This window comes from Erpetoichthys calabaricus, chromosome 14 (assembly GCF_900747795.2).
Source record: "Erpetoichthys calabaricus chromosome 14, fErpCal1.3, whole genome shotgun sequence".
Classification (NCBI taxonomy): Eukaryota; Metazoa; Chordata; class Cladistia; order Polypteriformes; family Polypteridae; genus Erpetoichthys; species Erpetoichthys calabaricus.
Genome location: NC_041407.2, coordinates 82,267,388 through 82,287,356, shown reverse-complemented (window position 1 = coordinate 82,287,356; position 19,969 = coordinate 82,267,388). Strand labels below are relative to the sequence as shown.

Here is a 19,969-nt window from a genome sequence, read left to right as displayed (position 1 = left end):
TGCTGTGCAGAGTGAAGGCAGGACCTCTGCATTTTTCCCAGTTCCCAATTTTTCCCAATTTTGAGGTTCGTCAGCGGTGTGTTCTGCTCCTACTCTGTTCAATGCTTGTATGGACTGGGTGTTGGGCAAGGTCGTGGGGTCCAGCGGCTGTGGGGCATCTGTTGGTGAAGAAAGGTTCATGTATCTTGACTTTGTTGACGGTGCTGTGATCTTCTCTGAGTCAATGGAGGTTCTGATCGGGGCGCTGAAGAGACTGAGTGAGGAGTCTGAGTGTCTGGGCTTGCGAGTGTCCTGGATAAAAAACAAGATCCAGGACTTTAGTGACCTCTTGGGCACAGACATCAGCAGTGTGTCTGTTTGCGGAGAGAGTGTTGACCTTGTCGAGAGGTTTACTTACCTTGGCAGTGACATTCATGTCTCTGGTGACTCTTCCTATGAAGTCAGTAGATGGATTGGTAGAGCATGGGGGGTCATGAGGTCGCTGGAAAGGGGTGTGTGGCGCTCCTGATATTTATGCAAAAGGATGAAGGTCCAAGTCTTTAGAGTCCTGGTGCTTCCTGTCTTGCTATATGGTTGTGAGACATGGACGCTATCCAGTGACCTGAGATGAACACTGGACACCTTTGGTACTGTGTCTCTCTGGAAAATCCTTGGGTACCATTGGTTTGACTTTGTGTTGAATGAGCGGTTGCTCATGGAGTCCCGAATGAGGCACATTTCCTGCATTGTGAGGGAGCGTCAGTTACGGCACTACGGCCATGTGGCGCATTTCCCCGAGGGTGATCCAGCTCATAAGATTCTCATTGTTGGGGACCCAAGTGGCTGGACCAGGCCAAGGAGTCGCCCACGTAACACCTGGCTGCGGCAGATAGAGGGTCATTTCCGGAGGGTGTCTGCCTGGGGGGTTGCAAACCGGGATCCCGAGTTGTTTCGTTGTGTAGTGGGTGCAGCAACGCACTGTACCAGTGCATGCTCCCCAACTTGACTTGAAGCAAGGGGCCATTTCCAGAAGCATTGAGCACCACATAAGAGCCAACCCAAGACTTCGGTCAGTCAGAAATAGGTCACATCCACTCACATACAATCCATCTAAATTTTATGCATTTGAGGCCTAGAGAGAAATGGCAATTTCACATAAATTTAGAGACAACATTCAAACTCCACACCTGAGATTTGAGCCCAGTGTTTTGGAGTTATACCACCCTTCACTAGTCTCTGCTTTTAATAACAAAATAAACTTTCAGCCCTTGTGGAGTCATTTCTGATATCAAGACACAGCTTTTTGAAATAAAGTGTCACCTCTAGAGGGCCTTACATACTCCCATGTAATCCTTCACAAGCAAGATGTTGTTATTCAAAAAGTTATAGTACTCACAGTGTGACCCAGTTCACCCATGAAGAATTTTCATTTAGATTTATCAGATGTATCGAAGTCCCTCTCGCTGGGATGAGTTGTAAACTAGACCTCTATGTAGCACTCATAATAGCCTAGAGAGGTGAAATTCCAGCAGTTATTTGGATTCATATTGGACTTACAAATGAGAACTGGTCATCAGTCAATGGACCTTCAAAGACTGGGCTTCCATCCATTTTGGCTTGGTCTTGGTAACCCAAAGAAACATGTTGTGTAACATCAGGAGTTCTTGTACCTCCCTTTAACGCTATATTTTGTTTTCCCCTCATTTCTGATGAGCAGGATGGGCTAACTGTGACAGCAGATAGACACATCTGATAAAGTATCAGTTGGGAAAAAGAGGAGCCAAACTAAGCAAGCAGGTCAATGACAAGAAATTAAACCCAGCAGATAGTTCAAGCTGGGTGCAAGGGTCAATTTGGCATCTGTGTTTTGAACTATTCATTGTTGAACATGAGACAAAGGAGTCTGTTTTGTCTTGGTAGAGTAATATATTGCTCTACATTCCCCTTTTGTATTATTAATATGTAGTCTTTGTCAGAATGCCTCAAATCTCCCAGACTTACCACTGTTTATAAGGTATTATAGTATATAACTTCTCCCCACGTTTCCTCCTACATCTATAATCTCATGCAATTAGGTGTAGTAAAAGACAAGCAAGAGTTAAGTTACAATTTAAACAATGAATTATTGATAATATTCATAAATAATAACAATATGCAAATTACATTTGAATATTGGCGACCATACAACCTGATTAAATAATAATAATAATAATAATTCATTACATTTATATAGTGCTTTTCTCAGTACTCAAAGCGCTATCCACACAGGGAGGAACCAGGAAGCGAACCCACAATCTTCTTACTGCAAAGCAGAAGCACTACCATTGCGCCACTGGTGATGTGTAGTTTCAGGCGGCACACAGACTTGTTATTTACTTAAAATGTCTTTAGTTAAGGCATCACTGGTGGTCAGCTTTCTTCAGAACAGGCCGCATGCCAGTCTCAATATGGCTGCCAAGCTGTGCTCTTCATTGTGTTGCCCTTTTCAGTTCATGGTGTGCATGAGCTGCCCCTTCATCAGTTTTTTAAGGGGGGTTGAGATAAAGCAAGCAAGTTTATGGGTTTTCTGTCCAACCCCTTCAGCCAATAGGGTGTCATGGTACTTAAAGGCTTTTGATACAAGCCAATTTCAAACAGCCATGCTTCAGACCAATGGGGCAAAGAACATCTTAACACCTGCCATCCCCCAGAACCATATGTTAAGGTAAAACTTGGCAGTTAGGCAGCCTGGCTTTGTGTGGGAGTTGAGAGACTTCAGAGAAATATTAGCCAAACTTGTCTGAGGCACATCCCCCAACTGTGTCATAAAATTCAAAGACACTATTTCCTAAAAGGGGGGGGGGGGGTAAACATGAATGCTTCTCACTTATGTAACACTAATATTACATTGCTTTGCCTAAGTTACAAATAAAGACATTCAAAATATTTATAAACTTATATGCAAAATCTCACATCACAAGAGAGTCCTAATCACAAAAGAATTTCATCAGCTTCTGATTAAAAGTTATTTTGTAATTAAACATTAGCAAAAATTGCAGTCATCGGGGAGCTGAGTTGGACACCCTGAATTTGGCAGCGCCGCTAACTTGAAGGTTCCTGAATCTGGGTCTCGTACCCAGCCATGTCTTTAATTTCACTCTGTCACTGTAAAGAAATGTTGTAAACCTCAGTGTGGTGTTTGCTTCAGCGGGTACAGATATGCAGTTGGTAGATGATGGAGGTTTGCTATAGGGGGCTTCAATGGGTGATATTTATTTGACGTATTTTATTCTATCGACTTCACCAAGGTGCCGTTTGCCACTGTCTGACAACAGCCAGCACAGCTTATTGTGTACAAAGGGAAAATATTGATTACAAATTGAGCACAAACCAATAATAGAGGAACAACAAGAAATAAATGTGCTCTTCTGCGTTTTTTTTCCCCCTCGTCTACCTGGTCTCTGCAGCGATTTAGCTTCTGGCTCGCATCTTCAGGAAAACACACTCAGCATGGGTCCGTTTCCAAAGAGCCATTTGATTTGCAGCTGCACGGTTCTAGTGTGAAGCAGGCATAGCCATAGATTTAATGCAAGATGGTGGCAGAAATTAAAGAAAAGCAAAGAGTAATTGTGAGTGTGACACATTTCTTTTTTTGTTTGTTTTTTTTTTTTGGTAATCAATGACGCAACTTATTTGAGAGGTTATGACAAGGTAATTATGAGATTGGCAGGCGCACCTCAGAAAGTATGACAATTGACAGGTTCACAATCTGCTTCAAGCTGCCCAGCGTGTGCCAGCATGCTGTCAGTGGCTTAACTTGCCATTGGCAGGCAGGTGTTATATGAGTCATTGCCTTCGGAGGTCATGTCCCCTGAATCATTTTGTGGCAGGCTACAAAGGGACAGAGGCACTTTTCTAGTTAATTCTGAATGCTACTTCTTCCAAGATAAAAATGAGGCTGGGTGGGAAAAGGTGCAAGAGGACTAGATAGGAGCTTATTTTCATCTCAAGAACACGTTAGTGACCTCTAGTGGTATAATTCTATATTGCAGCTTTCACAGAGGTGTTCTAGAACAATACTGAATTATTACAAAATAGTATATCATTTAGGATTAACTTTCATTTTTACTGTATGTGCTACTACAGTCTTTGGCCTTATTCATTTGCAATCTGCCACCTATTCTACTATTTAAATATTAGTAAATATGGGCTTATGGACAGACACTTTTGATTTCTATTTCTTCACTACTGGCACCACTTCCAGGTTTTGTTCCTGACTAGTGCCTGAGGCTGCCTCCATATGATCAGGCCACACTTAAGACCTTAAAAATCTGAATTAAGGCGGATCAGTAAATGGACAGTGATCTCCCCATGTCGGTCTGAGTTTCCTCACACGCCCAAAACATGTGTATGTTAGGTTAAATAGCCTTTCCAGCGTGACCTAATGCTCAGTATATAGGTGTGGATGAATTCTTCAATAGAATCTTGTCCTGTTAAGGTTTGAGTCCTGCATTATTGCCAAAGATGGCAGAATAGGATTGGGCCTCATCTGAAACCCTAAAAATGGATTAAGATGTATCAGTACATAGACAGTTGGATGGATAATGCTGTTCACTTATGACTGTGAGTTTCATCTCCTATCCAAAGGGCGTGTATGTAAAGTAAATGAATCTCTCTTAACATGGCCGAGTGTAATAAGATGTGGTGTGTGTTTTAAGATGTTCAGGGTTGGGTCTTGCTTTTTGATCAAGATCAATGGGGTAGGATTGAGCACCTGAGTCCTGAAAATTTGAATAAACTAGGGGGCTGCACCCGCTGCTCGCTTCGCTCACCAACCCCCATACCCACCTGTGTTACATGCCGTTGTAAAGAGGGGTGCTGATAACACCCCAAGGAGACGCGCTCACTCCTCCGAAACCCCTCTTAAACGGTGATGCAATGGGAAACAAATACATTTATTTTTTTACCTCCTCTTTGCTCGATCAGCTGCTGGCTTGCTGCTGCTGCCGTGCTGCTTGATCTGCATCTTGTGCTGTGCTTCAAACATTTAAAAGCCTGTACAGCACCTGTCCTTTTGTCTCACTGCTTTGTCTCTCTTCTCCCCCAGACATCCTCAAACACTATTCGATCTCTTTTTGCTGTTCTGTTATTTCACCGAGTAATATTTTCCGTTTGTTTGGGCTAATGCGATATTTACTATCATTTTTTTTGAGACTTTCGAATTTTCCTAGTTCCATTATCTCTAACCTGCTCTGCATGTGTATCGCGCCGTTTTTGAATTCTTTACGATGTTCTCCGGCCCCAGGCTTTTTTTTTTTTGCATTCTTTTCACTCCAACGCTTTTGGGTCTCTTTTCGACGCACTGCTCTTTGTTCTTCGTTTAGTCGTTGACGTGTCCTCTAGAACGTATACAATTTTTATGAGCTGAGAGTACAGGAGGTGTGTCTGCCAAAAGCATTCCAACAACTGAGAGGTTAGATGACTGTGGTCTTGTTTGAAAATGGTCGTAAGTAGGGCTGGACTTGCAAAAGTCACCGTCTCACAGGACTTGCTTCCAAAGGTTGTAAGTATGACGTGACTTGACCGTCTCGCGGGATGTGAAAATGTCTCTCTGTCTCTCCTGAAAAGATCACGTCTCGTGGCTGGAAAAAAAGTCTTGTCTTGTCCCAAGATTTTTTTTTTTATAATAGAGAGATAGGTTTACTATAAGGCAAGTAGATGGATTAAGGGTTAATATTTTCTCCATGTTTGTTTTGGCTACGCCCCCCAGACTCAAAAGATGTGCTTATGGAGTTGACTAGCCTTTCTAAATGCATCCAGTGCCATAGGTATGGATGTGTGGTCTGTCAGATTTGGGCCTCACTTTGTATCTTGGTACAGTTGCTCTCTATAACCCACTTTCCACACCAAGTCTTGGGAACCCTACAACAGGTTGTCTCAAAGAAAGAGACAGTCTGTTGCAAAATTTCCAGTGTCAGGCAGTCTCAGCAAGCGTGTAAGCGCGACATCATACACACAGCTCAATTCTGAATCAGTGCTTTACCAAGTGTCCACATACTTGTATTTCTAAAAAAATACATCTAATGTCTCGTTTTCATTCTTTATTTCTATTTAAAAAAAAAAATCTAACATCTTATTTTCAAATCAAATATTTTTTTACAGTTTAAGGAGCGCTGTTTTTTTTAAACTGGTATTGTCAAGCTTGGGTCACAGAGTTGCACAAGAGACAGGAAGATAAGTTCAGGTTTACAAGAAAAATACAGGTACTTTATTACGATATAGAGAAGGCAGGTACAGCCTCAAGACTTCATTCAGAATAGGAGCTGTTGGAAGCCGCGGCACAAGTAATGTTCCTGATTTAGCTCCCATCTTCAGATTAGGAGAACACCAGTGGCTTGGAATCACCACTGTGGCAGACGTGGTCTGGAGAAGACAGATCAGGAGAGTGTGAGGAAGAGCAGATCATAGCCCGTTGTTGAATGTTAAACATTGTGCGACAAGCACAGTACGAGGTAACCCTGTTCCTGCAGAAGACAAACAATTGCTTTGCCCGTGGTTTACTGTTTACCAGATGCAGCAGAGCAGCTACGGAGGTGTCCTTGCTCTGCTGCTGTTAGAGAATGGTGAATTGCTGGCTGGACCTGGTCAAAATTTTATAAATATTATCCCCATATGCGTTATAATGAAATTTCCATTATAATAAAATATTTTTATGGTGAGTTTTGTTATAGCGGGATTCCACCTATAGATAAATAGATAGATAGACAGATAGTACTTTATGTGTTCTAAGGGGAAAATTAGCTCAAAATATATAGAAATATAACAAACAACGACCCCCTTAAATACACACAAGAATGACGAAGAAGAAGAAACCTCTGACTTGGCTGACGACAATGAAGACGTCACTGTGAGGCATTATAAATATGTATTGCCATAGGTATAAAGGAGGTAGTTACCAGCATGAAAACTAAATACACGTCTGTGTAGTAATAGGGCAGCAGTGCCAGTAAATAACTGTGCCACCCTGTATATCATACCATTTTATTTTAACTGGATGCCAGTGAACCATTAATGGATTAATCAGACTCTAAAAACAGGTGGATGAAATAACCAAAATAGTTACACTCAGCTTCAACATGTTTTTTTTAAGAGAATCTCCTGTTGTCCATTTAACTGTGCATAGTAACATTTGCCCTTCACCTTCAGTTAAGACTAACAAACTGGTAACCATTGGTACCTATGGGTTTATCTGAGAATGATCCAGAATGGGAGAGTATCAGCTTAAGGAAGAATGGAGACGTGGGAGTCATAGCATGAGTGCTCTGCAGAATGGAGCCAAAGGTCAAGACTAGAGTGAAGGCAGGGAGAGTTAAATGGAAAGCAAATTAAAATGCCTAAAAATCAGAGGCTTAGAAACAATTCCAAGTTTTAGCAGCATTTTAAAGCCAAGGTCAGTATGAAATAGTGAGCTTATTAATGAGAGAGTCTCATTCAGTGAGGGCTGCCTGCCAAAGGCAGTACGGCCAAGGTCCTTAACTAGCCTGACACAATGCAAAGACAGTAGCCTTTTATTACCTGGAGTGTGATATCTAGTACTACATTTAGAATTGGTACATTAAACAGTTCTACCCAGAAATACATTGGGACACCAAGAGAAACATGTAAGAACTTCCTTATTTTTCTTGCTTATGCGCCACAGAAAGACTTCACTTTTCTCCATGCCCCTAAATGTGGTGTCTCCTGTACAGGATTATGGGGTGAGATGTCTCCTTAACAACCTCAGACACAAAACAGGGTCCAACCCTTGATGGAATATCAGTCTATTACAGTTACTTGTGCTGGGCAGATTTGGAGCTGGCAATCAACTTGACAATCTGTCTTTAAATTATGGGAGCAAACTAGACTCACAAAAAGAAGTTCATATGAACACAGGGAGAGCATGCATATAGCACACTGAGCAGGCAACAGTGCTACTCGCTGCGTCACCATGCCTTGATATTCATCATGTTTGTTAACATATTTCATTTAAATCCATTAAATGTTTTCATTTTACTGTTCTTTCACATACAATATACAGGCATAGTAGTGTAAGAGTGTAAGAAATCTGGTTTGCTGGGCACCCAAATAACTAGGGACTTGCATCTGAAATGAAGATGAACCATCTCCAGGCCTCCACACAGGCTGCACATGCAGCTTGGCCTTCGTACGTTTATAATCAAATAATACTCTTGTGGCATGCTTTAAATAACTTTGATTTCTGACCTTGCATTTTCTTTCTGCTTCATTTGCAGGGATATCAAGTGCAATGGGAGGAAAGACTCTGGAGAAGGTAAGCAGCATACATTGTCTTTGCTTAATGTTTAAAGGTGTTTTCATCTTCAGTTAGGCTGTTTAAGAGGTGACATTGTGGGGAGCACTGCCTGATTTAAGGATCCAGTGTCCTGGGTTATAATCCCTGGGCCATGTGTTGTATAATTTGCATGTTCTCCCTTTGTCCAGAAGGGACTTCCTCCCAAATCCCCATAAATATGAAGTTTAGGATTATTGGTTATTCTAAATTGGCCTAGCGTGTGAGTCTGCACTTTAATGAATTGGCACCCCTCAACTCCCATCCAAGTCTGAACTGGATTTAGTGGGTTTAGGAATATTATGCTAGGTTGTTTACATCAGAAAACCTGCTTTCTAATTTTTGTTTTTAAAAGGATTACTATTACTCATTACTTTGACAGATGCAAAAATAAAAAAGCGTGAAAAAATATATTTTATTTTATTAAAGTAATAAAATAATTGTCCACAGTAGCTGCTATTTTGTATATTTTTATTGTCATATTGAATGGAAAGCAGTTCTTAGGGTGGAATAGGGCATTATGCTGTTGTCTCACAACACCAGGAGATAGGGTTCAAATCCCAGCGTGGTCACTGCCTTTAAGTTGATTACACATTCTCCCCATGTGTCTGTGGGGTTTCAGCCTTCCTCCTACCTTTAGAGGCTCCAGTTAGGTTAATTAATGACTTTACATTGACCTGGTATTGGTGACTGTGTGTCACTGTGTGCTTGAGTATGCCTTGCAACAGACCGCTATCCCATTCACGGCTGGCTTCTGACCTGTGCTGCTGCCAGGTTAGGCTCTGGCTTCTGTTGTCCCTGTAATGCTAAAAATGTGAATAGATGATATACATATGTCCAGAAATGTTTAGATTAAATCACAAAGTTTCTTTCTATCAGCTCATGCTCAGCCTTGCTATAATACATGGCATGCTCTCCATGACATCTGACTAGAGATGAACTCACACGTGTGTCTTTGGAGCTCTTACTGAGTATGGTGGATGTGTTCTTGTCCAAGGTGGCTCATTCACACTGCACCATTGTTTTGCCCTTCAAGTTACATTGTAGTATTTCTATGACTACTACACTTCTTAAAATAAAGACTACAATAAGAGACCCTGCCTTTTCCCATCACTCCTGGGGCTCTGAGTCCCCTCTAAGTTTGGTTAAATAGGTTTAAAAATGGATGGATGGATGAATAGGTGTGGGACCCTGCAGTGACTCGTATATTTGTCCATAAATATGAATGTTCCAATATGCTTATATTCTTCTCATATTTGGCAGAGATGATTTTCTAATGTTAAAGTCTATAGTCATTAAATAGGCAAACACCAGGAAGCGATTTATCATATTTTCCTTCTTAAGTTTGAAAAGTAAAAAATATATTTGAACTCAATAGATGGATCTGAAATTATTTATTTACTTTATTATGTAGAAAAACTTAAAGACTGTTTAGCCATCAACCAGGTAACTAAGGTGAGATGAGCGTTCAATGTTAACGTGATATCAGTTAGTGGAACTGCATATCTAGTATGCCCATAGATGACTTGGTGAAAAAGACGCAGTCAAAAGATGAAGCAGTGGTCAGAACCATGAGATCAGAATAACAAATACCAAAGCCAGAAACGTGAGACAAAACTTAAGTTAAAAAAAAAAACAACAAAAAGATTGCAAAGTTCTTAGCAAGGAGATCAAAATGAAATCAAGAATTCAAATGCGATGAAGGGTTTTGGAATCCCATGTAGTCAGATGAGGAAGTCAACCTAGAATGACCCTTCTGTTCTGTTACAACCTGTGAGGACACAACCCTCCTGGGAACATCCGGACAACTGAAATCAACATGACACCGTCGAAAGAAAACCAAATGGCGGTGGAAAAACATCCCAAACCAAAAATGAAAATCTAAACATGGAGTTATACAGTAATTCAATTAAAATATCTCAGGTAAAAAAAAACAGAACTGCATAAGGCTCGAGACATGAGCCAGCAAAAAAATAATAATAATAATAATAAATTAGTAAAACATCCAGACTCCTGACAATATCAACATACACACACACAAGCGTCCATGCCATCAACTGATCGTGGCAAGATAACATCATAAAGTCCAAAGTAAAAAAAAATAAGTAATGATTTTCTGTCATGACTTAGGGTTTATAGAGCAGAAAGGAGGACAATGAGCCTCAGTAATGATAAGATAATAGCTTAATGTATCAGTTTATTGACTGTTTCCATATACAGATCAATTAATTAAATAGCATTCAAAATGGGTTAAAAAGAAAAATTACAATTAAGGTAAAGGCCATGCAATACAAAATGCTAAGTCACAACAATACTAACATGAAGAAAAGGCAAAGATATACAAAGAGCAAACTACCAATAATACAATAATAAAGTAAAGTCCAAGCAATAAAAAAAGGACAAAACACCAAAATACTCTAAAGGAGAAAAGTCAAATTACAGATTACTATGAGACCAAACAACACAAAAAGTTATAATGAAAACAAGGTCGAAAAATACCAAAGGCCAAAGAATGATTTAAAGCTAATCAATATGAAATCCAAGAAATACTAAAGGCCAGAATTCAAGGACAAACTTTAAAGAGTTTGCTTCTTGTAGATTTCCCTCTCCCATCTTCCATTTTTAATGCATGATCCTATTGGATGGCATCCATTTGACTACGAGGTAGCAGTGTTAAATAGGGCCATACAACAAAAAAATAATACTCAAGAAAATAAGTTGTTATAATATACTAGCTATGTAAGCCCGTGGTCTTAGAAACTGTTGAAATCGTAAGAAAAAAAATTGAAATGTAGAGATGTCAGGTAATTGAAATGAACTACTCTGGGCATCTGTCTCCTAGGAGGATTCGTTTTTCACACCTGCTCGTCTCACTTGTGTATTAGCGGTGGGAGGAAAAGTAAAAGGGATACTGTTTTGCTGATGTTAGCGGCTAAGCGACTTTGTCTTTCTTCTGAAGTTTCGTTTTGCTGATGTGCTGGCCTCACTTCTGTTATTAGCAGCTAAGCGAGTTTTCTGTTTCCTCGGAGGCGGAGCCCTTACCCCGTTTCCACCTTCCAGGTTGGACAGACACACACACTTCCACGCGTAGACGTTTATATATAAGACAAAGCAAAAAAGGCCAAAATTTAAAAATCCAAAACACAGAAGTGTCATTATTTTCATACCTAAAGGCATAAAACTGCAAAACCTCAATATCAAAAGGCCTAAAAATACATAAAGCACACAATACCAATAAGGCCTAAAATACAAAAGGCTAAAAGCATGGAAAAAATGATAAGTTCAATATCATAAAAGCATACATTTCTTATTAATGAGAAGCAAAAAGGGAGCCAATGACATAGAGAACCTTCCTCAATGCCTGAACAGTCATCCCGAGCCTGCTAAGCCCTCAAATCAGGCTTCAGGTAGAAGCCCCATTAGCTGCTTATTGGCAGTGCCTGCAGGCCCTACTCCCCCAGGCACAGCATAAAGAGTAAAACAAAAGTCACAACCCAAATTAACACAATTAAAAGACAATATGAAAAGGTCAAAAAATACCAAAAGATTCATGAAATAACAAATGCAAAAAGAATGAAATTAACAAAAACATTTTCATTTAAAAGAACACAACAATTCTAAAAGGGCAAAGAAAATAAATAAACAGAACAATAAACAAAAATAAAGCCAGAACAAAAGTCCTGGCAAAACAATGACTACATCATGCATTGAAAATCTTACAGCTCACAGGCAAGAAATAAGTGGACAGACTAATTAAAGATGAATGCTCCAGGGTCCGGGTATATTCATGTGACACCTTTCACAGTAAACACTTTCTACATATTGCAGGTATGTCCCACTTTCAATCAGATGGACAATTGTCAGTTGAAGTGAATGCTGAGAGTCTCATTACAAATCAAGAGGCGAGGACTAAATCATCCAAAATGGTCAATAGCCTAAGGCCACAATATTTTAGCCGTACATCCCCAACTACCTCTGAGCAATTAGCTAACAGCAGGCTGAAGTGAGTGACCCCATGTGCCAGGCTTTAGGCAGGTGATTCAGACAATCTCTTTTTTTTCTAAATATGGAGTAAGTTATCAATTATTTTTTCATTTTTATCTACACACTGCTGTAAACTTTAAGTTGGACATGTCTTGGTTAATGCATGCTTTTCTTTCAATACCCCATTAATTTATATTTCCATTATTTATTTCATATTATTACTTTTCATCATTATTACCATTAACTCCTTGTTACTAAAGCATTAATATTAAACTGCTGACATTTCTGTTTTGTTCTGATATGTTATTCCTTTTAATTTCTAGTTCCAGTTTTATTATAGTTCTCCGTGTTTTTTACTGCTGTTCTGTGGCCATAGATGTGGTGTACTGCCTAGCAGTATGAACCACACCTGTGCGACATGTAACGCCAGAACGATTGTCCTTTAAAAGAAGGCAGTGAACATTAAGAAGCACTTGAACTTTGACTAAAACAAAGAAAAGACCTTATTGAGAGGCTTTAAACAAACAGAGCGAAAAATAATCTGGGACAAGAATTTACTGAATTAACTTGTATTTCATGTTATGGTTTTGGTCCTGTTTCAGCCCAGAATCCAGGGTCAGAACCAAAATGGGAAAGTCCAAAACTGTCAAAGCGCCTTGCCAACTCTAATCTTTATTTAGTTTATTTATTTATTAAATCTCTAATGTAAGTTAATAAATAATGAAACAATTTCAAAATGCAAAATAATTAAAAATCAAAATTTAAAATGCACAGAGTTTCACAGAGTAAAATCCACAATCTAAGGTTTAAAAATCATAAAAATAAAGCCAAAAAGTCAATAACCAGAAAGTTAAAATCCAAAATAAAGAAATATCCACAAAATATGACATAAGTGGAAGCTGGAGAACATAGTTACATGGAGCAGGTGTCTTATATGAGAATCTCAAGTAACTGCAGCCCAACTGACCACAGCATCTGAGAGCTTTAACTGCCAGTCAGTTTTCACTGCAAAAGATACAAGACATAGCTGAGCACAAGGAAATAGGGTAAAGTTACAAACACTACAATAAAATGGAAACAGACCAGTAACAAGGGAGTTTTAAAAAACAAAAATCACAAAAAAAAAACCATAAAATCAGGGCAAGATGTAGCATAAATCCTAACTGTAATGTGACTGGACAATAATAATGGTTAGTGTGTATTGAGTCTGCTACATATCCCGGACTGTGCTCTGCTAACTCATTAAAGAGTGACTGCAGAATGTATCTACCACTCACTAGATCAGTTGTTCTAAGAGACCACCTGTTTGTCCTAAGAAATACATTGGGTCATCAGTGTTCTTGAATGAGAAGTAACTTCAGTTAGAACTGAACTGTTCATAGAACGAAGACAGCATTTGAGGACACTGTTTAGCTACTGGCTATGTATCCACAAGAGGTTCTGCAGTGTATAATCAAGGGCTGCTGGGCATGTATCACTGTACTGTTTGTATTTTTTTACTGCTTCAGTGTTAATCATATTCTGCACAGTTCTAAAATCTCAATGATTAAATTGTATCTTTACTTACTTTTTTAACAGCTCCCTGCATCACCTTCCTTGACTCTCAAGCTATGAAGAAGGACATGAAACAAAAGATCAGGACTTGTAGCCCCCTAACTTGCCTTGCACTTACTTCTGACGACTGTAATTCTCTTGATTCTGCAATGGGTCCTGATCTCAGCTGTCAAGAGAGGAAGAATGACAATGAAAAAAAAGACTTGCTTGCTCCAGAAGGGCAGAATGGTGACGCAAAAGAAAATAATCCATTACCTTACAGCCCACTGCAGCATTGCAACAGGTCTGACCTGCCTTTACACTCCTCTGGGCATGATAGTGCCCAGGAAGAGGATGCCGCTTCGCTTAGTTTGTTGGACAGACTCAACAGAAGTCAACAGGGCCTGGCAGAGGAGTTGTTGGAAGGGACTGAGGACAATGAACAGACCTTAAAAAACTTATCCAGCTCAATGCTTCTGTCTCCTGACAGGGGTAATATTGACAACATCCTGTCATTATTGCAGAGAAAATGTGGCAATGGTCGTATCAATCTGTGCCCAGTGGTCCAGCTTATTGACATCACAAAGGATAAGGGTCGTCTCTCTGAAGATCTGCAGTCCAGTGGGGTAAAACTAGATTGTACTGACCTTGGAGAGGAAGGTTGCTGTGAAGATAATCAGCAAGGTGACAAAATGGAGATGCCTTCTGAGATGTCTTCCATGCACTATAATTTCTTCTCCTCACCCTCACTTGCCAATGGCATTCGTAGTCCAGAAGAGAAAATCCTTAAGAAGCCAAGGATTGGACCCAGGGGTCGACGGCGACATATTGCCCAGCAACGGGAACTGCAACATATGACCCCACAGCCAGAGGTGCAACAGCAAGATTTGATGCCAGACCCTATACAGCAGGCTTCACAAAAAGAGGAGCTAGAGACTCAGCCTGAAGTTGCACCAGCTTTACTGGTCTCACAAGAGGAAATCGTAACCCTCGATGTGACAGAGGAGCAGCCTCTCACAATGCCCCAGGAAATTATTGCTCCTCTTGAGCCTGTAGAACCAATGGAAGAAATTCCAGTTCATTCCCCAATGACTGCAAACCCCATTATATTAGAATGCCAACCTATTGATATAATCCCCACTAGCATGCCAATGACAAATGTTAATGCTACCATAGTGCATGCAAGCACACCTGAAGTGAAAGAAAACACTTTGGTTAGTCAGCTGCAGCAGCAGATAAGTGAGAAGGACAATTCATCAATGACGCAGACCCCAGAAACAGAAAGAAAATATTCATTACGGAGTTTGCACAGGCCAAGGATACAATGCCATCTTAGGAAATCATCCCGATTGAGACGATCTTTGGCAGGATGCACTAAAGAAAGGAAGAACAGAATGCCTGCCCCATCAGTTGATGTACCTTTGCAGATAATAGAGGAACCTCTACAATTACTGGATGATGATTGTGAGAAGGCACAAGGAGACTTCAGGCAAGGGAGTAATGATCAGGATGGCATAATAGAACTGAAGAGCTATGACACCGAACAAGAGGGCAGCGAGGTTCCCATTGAGAGTCTCATCGAGCTTGAGGCAGAACCATTGGAGGAAACAGACATGACACGAGGCAAGAAGAGAGGAAGGTGTGTCGGTGTTCGTAAGATCGTTGTCAAAGTGGCACGAATTCCTGTAAATATGGGCCGGAGAAGCAAGAGCTACAAAATCTCATCAGTGGAGAACCCAGCGGTGTTGGACACAATGACAGGGATAGAGGGAAAAGAGGCCAATAAAGGACCACCTCGAGAGCCAGCTGCATTACTGAAGATGAAAAATAATGGCAAGAATGTGATGGTCATGTTTCCGCCAGGGGAGCTGCCCGTCATCTTGAAAAGAAGGCGGGGAAGGCCACCAAAACAAGTACCTCCAGGTCAACCTGACCCCAGATTAATAAAGGCCAATGAGGTGAAAAAGCCACGCCGGCGCAGAAGAGTGAAATTGGCTTCTCCACAGCCCTCCTATGTGGCAGACACCAATGATGCAAAAACAGATTACGGTGACGTTCTTTCTAAGTTAGCCTTCCTCAATCGTCAGCCCCCTACCACTGGCCGTTGTTCGCCTCCTCGATGCTGGACTCCCACTGAACCTAAAAACACTCTGCAGTCCCCTGATACTCCAAATATCGCAATCCTTATTCAGCGACTGCAAGGATTCCGCCGGAGAGGTGGAAGGGCAGGGTGCATGGGTGGAAGAGGAGGACTGGCGAATGCAAATGAATCTTTCAAACGATCATTCAGTGACTTCTTTGAGACAATTGGAAAGAAAAGAAAATCCCCGCCATCAGACTCACATTTTCCACGGAAGCGTGGCAGAGCAGCGTCAGTACACTCTTACACTGCACCATCGGCCGAGAAAGTGATTAGGAAGAGACGCCCCCGAAAGAATGGCATTCTAAAGGGAGCGCAGCAAGGTATGAATCAAGATTCTGACTGGAGCAAGGGTAGCAGCTGGCCCACAAAATCAGAAGGAAGACAGAACCAAGCAGAAAAGAGTTATGGATACCAAAACCTGACATCTTCTCGCAGTTTTGTAGCCTGTGATGCTGCCAAAGGGGGCTTCTACTCCAGTCAGACCCAGGGGAACCAAGAATCCCAAGGGTTGTTTACTGGGTATTTTCGTTCACTCCTTGATTCTGATGACTCTTCTGACCTAATAGATTTCTCCATGTCTTCACAGTCATCAAGAGCCGAATCTCATAAACTTCCTGGTTGTTTCGAAACAGCCAATGCAGCTCAGTGCCAACGGTGGTCTCCTGTTTACCAAAAGCGGTGTCCCAAAGCAAGCCCAAACAGTTCTGAGTCTGTCTCTCAGGCATCAAATCTCTCCAGATCTGCGTATCCCCAGGGTGGAACCGGAACTGGGACTGGAACCACAACTGGAACATATAGCCTTTCTCAGACTTCTCCTACATCCTTCCAAAAAATGGTCCCCCCACTGTCTCTGTCCAGGTCTCCAAGTTCACCACACCCAGCTGGAAGTTTTTCCCACTATCCTGGCTTTGGGTCTGGATCACAGTCAATGAGTAGTACTTCTAATGCCTCTTTACCAACAATGAAACAGTTTGAAGGACAGCGTAACCCAGACTGTAGTTTCCCTTATGGTACTGGCAGCAGCAAACCACTGCAGGTGTCTCCAGGAAGCAGTTCAAGCACATGCTTTGCAGGCCTCCAAGGCACAAATCCATTAGGTAAATGCATATATAGTAGTGGTCACTTTCAAGGCATTGCGCATACGCCCTCATTGCAAGGGGAAAATCACGGTAGAACTGCATCTCCTGGGAATTTTATGCACACAAAAAACACCAATGAGTCCTTTCCCTCTTCCCCGGAAAGCTGTCGGCAGTATTCCTCAACTGCCCAGTGGGGCTACCGACCCAGCTATCCAGGGAGTGGCGGAGTCTGGAATACCGATTCTTTCAGGCCACATTTTCCTGGTTCCTTTGACTATGGCACCTATAATGAACCTAAAGATATCTTGGACATTTCCAATTACACCCCTCAAAAAGTGAAGCAGCGTTCCTTCTCAGAAACCTTCTCAGAGTCCTCATCTGATAGCTCTCACTTCGGGCAGCAAGCACCAGTTGCGTCAACAGGAAGTTCTTACAAGCAGCATGACCCACCCCCACCCCCACCTGCTTCTGCGGAAAGCCAATCCAGCCTCTCCAGTTTGGAAAAACTGATGATGGATTGGAATGAGACCTCCTCAGCTCCGTCGTACAACTGGAATCAGAGTGTCTTGTTCCAAGGAGGTACCAAACCTGGCCGGGGTAGGCGGAAAAAGGCCGAAACTCAAGCAGAAGCTTGTCACCTTGGTTTCCCTCCTGTCCCTTCTCCTTCAAGCTCCTCTTCACCAATTCCAGGTCCAAAAAGGGGCTCCATGGGAGGTAGACACCCAAGAGGATCCCGCGGCGGATTCTCCTCCTGCAGACGAGAACGCACCACTCTGGCAAAACCCAAGGCTCATAAACAGCCCAACCAACCATCTGCAATGCCTCTGTTTCAGGACAGCCCAGACCTAGGAATGGACTATTACAGCGGTGATAGTAGTAGTATGTCCCCACTTTCATCACAATCACAAAACCTAGGACTGAGTGAAAGAGAGCAGTGTGGATACTCGAGCCCTTACTCGGTTAACCCTTCCACACCATCCTCAGAGGAGAAGTTTACCCAGATTTTCCATAATGAAACAGCCTCTTTGTCACCAGTTGTTGGATTACAGCTTGAGTCTAAATCCTTCCAGTCACCCCCTTCCAAGCCCCCTCATCCTTATGGGGGCCATTCCAAAGCCTTCTCACCCAACTGTTCTCCGACATTAGCGTACAAAGACAGCAACAGCCTCATGCCCTGTGATGCCAGGAGACTTCTCTCCTGTGCTGCCCAGAGTCCCCATAGAGTCGGCAAAGATATGCCCGGATCTCAGTATGATTCTCCTCCCTACAGCAGCTCTGCATATTGGTATCAACAAAGCAGCTCATTAACGGGGAGTCCTCACCACTATGAGAAGAGAGATGAATTTTTGGAGAGGAACAACATCATGGGAACTAGTCCGCATCTACTTAATTCCATCTCTCTGGGCAGGACTGAGAAGGACACCCAAGAGATGCCTAGGGGAGGACCACTCAGACCCACATCCTCCTATCCCCCTCTTTCAGTTGGTCCTAATCCGCTGGTCGCTTCATCGTCGGCTGCAGTTGAAATGAACTCGCCTCCTTCTGGACTAAATGACCCTGGCCTCCAGGTTTCTTTGGAAACCTACCACCTCCGTTATCCCAGTCTTCAGACACATGGGCAGGCTGGCCTAAGCCTCTCCTCTCATCATGGTGGCGTCTTGAGCCAACTGCTCGACCAGCACGCCGAGGACACTTTCACAGTGACCAGCCTATAGGGTCTGGGGCAGGGAGGGTAAGCAACGCTACTGGGAAGATCAAGGGTCTGTTTATAGGTAGGCAACACTTTCAACAGCTCACACAATGAAATGGAACAAAGCGACATGTTAAAAGACTTCTATTTTTGTAATATTCACTCATGTGTGTCCTTCTTGATGCCATACACCCATTTCTTCATTTTCTGCCTTTTGCTATTTTAAGTTTGGCTTTTGAATTAAAAAAAAAAAAAAACAAGTTTTCCAAAAATTTGGTTACATCTCCCATCCAAAAATTTTTAATACTCATTTTTGCTTTCATTTGTTATTTTGTATTTTACCATTGGACAGGCCACTATTCAAGTTCAAGTTTATTGTCACATGTACAGAGTACAGTGAAATTCTATTCTTATGTGTGTGTATGACAAACATGCAACACGGTGCCAGTCTCTGGTGCAATGATCAGCAGGCTGTACTAGTCAAACATGGACCCAGTTTTGTCACTGATGAAGCCTGCTCTAGAAATTGGCTGCTCCCAGTTATCATAAGAACAACGTGACGTGTTTAACGTAAACAGTCATTTCTCAATTTCATTTAAATGGATGGAAAATATGTTTTTGTGTAAATTTTGAAAACTGCTGGCTGATTTCCTGCAGTGCCTTGTTTTCTGTGTTTATTTATTTTCTTCATTTTCAGTAGTTTCATAGCTTTTTGTCAATGGCTAAAGTAAATCTGTGTTTATCTGTGCTTTTGTATGCCACCCACAAAGTAATACTATTAAACGGCCCTTCAAGTAAAGTTTAGTTGTTGATCTTGTATTGAACTTATGCAATAAAATCTTTCAGTGAAGTTTTACGGAGCTCGCGGAGCTTCATTTTATTGTTCGTATTTGGACTGTGAAAGCTTTTTACTGATTCCAAGTGCGGCCTGCAAAGGTAAAAGAGGCAATAATATTAAAAATAAGGAATCACGAGTGGAAGGTCGTAAATTCAGGAGATCAGTAAACCAGAACTCAAAACCTAAATTGAAATCAATAAACAAAGTAAGGATCGTTAGTCAGAATTTCCATAAAGTGAAGAAAAAAAATTAATAACATTAAATAGTTTGAGTGAATTCACCATCTTAGACAACCAGGGTGTACACAACGCTGACATTTGTATCACAGTGACGTCACCTGTTGAAAACTTGTGGTGGTCTCTGTAAAGCAACCAACCAATCGCCAACAATCTCCCCC

The 19,969-nt window shown here is 41.5% G+C and overlaps 1 protein-coding gene across 8 annotated transcripts in view; it reads left to right on the top strand.

Moving 5' to 3' along the window:
* Window positions 1-19,969, top strand: part of ahdc1 (AT hook, DNA binding motif, containing 1) — a 356,054-nt gene that overhangs the window by 300,446 nt on the left and 35,639 nt on the right. For 6 of the 8 annotated variants that reach the window (XR_007933474.1, XR_007933480.1, XR_007933477.1 and 3 more), the window contains 2 exons: window positions 8,250-8,287; window positions 13,868-18,816. Coding sequence is in view for 1 of the 8 variants with exons in the window: in XM_051919012.1 (XP_051774972.1) it covers window positions 8,250-8,287; window positions 13,868-18,759 (4,930 nt within the window). In the remaining 7 variants the exon portion in view is untranslated. Of the gene's footprint in view, window positions 1-3,449; window positions 3,588-8,249; window positions 8,288-13,867; window positions 19,591-19,969 lie in introns of those variants that run through there. The other 2 variants (XR_007933479.1, XM_051919012.1) reach the window with 2 other exon arrangements.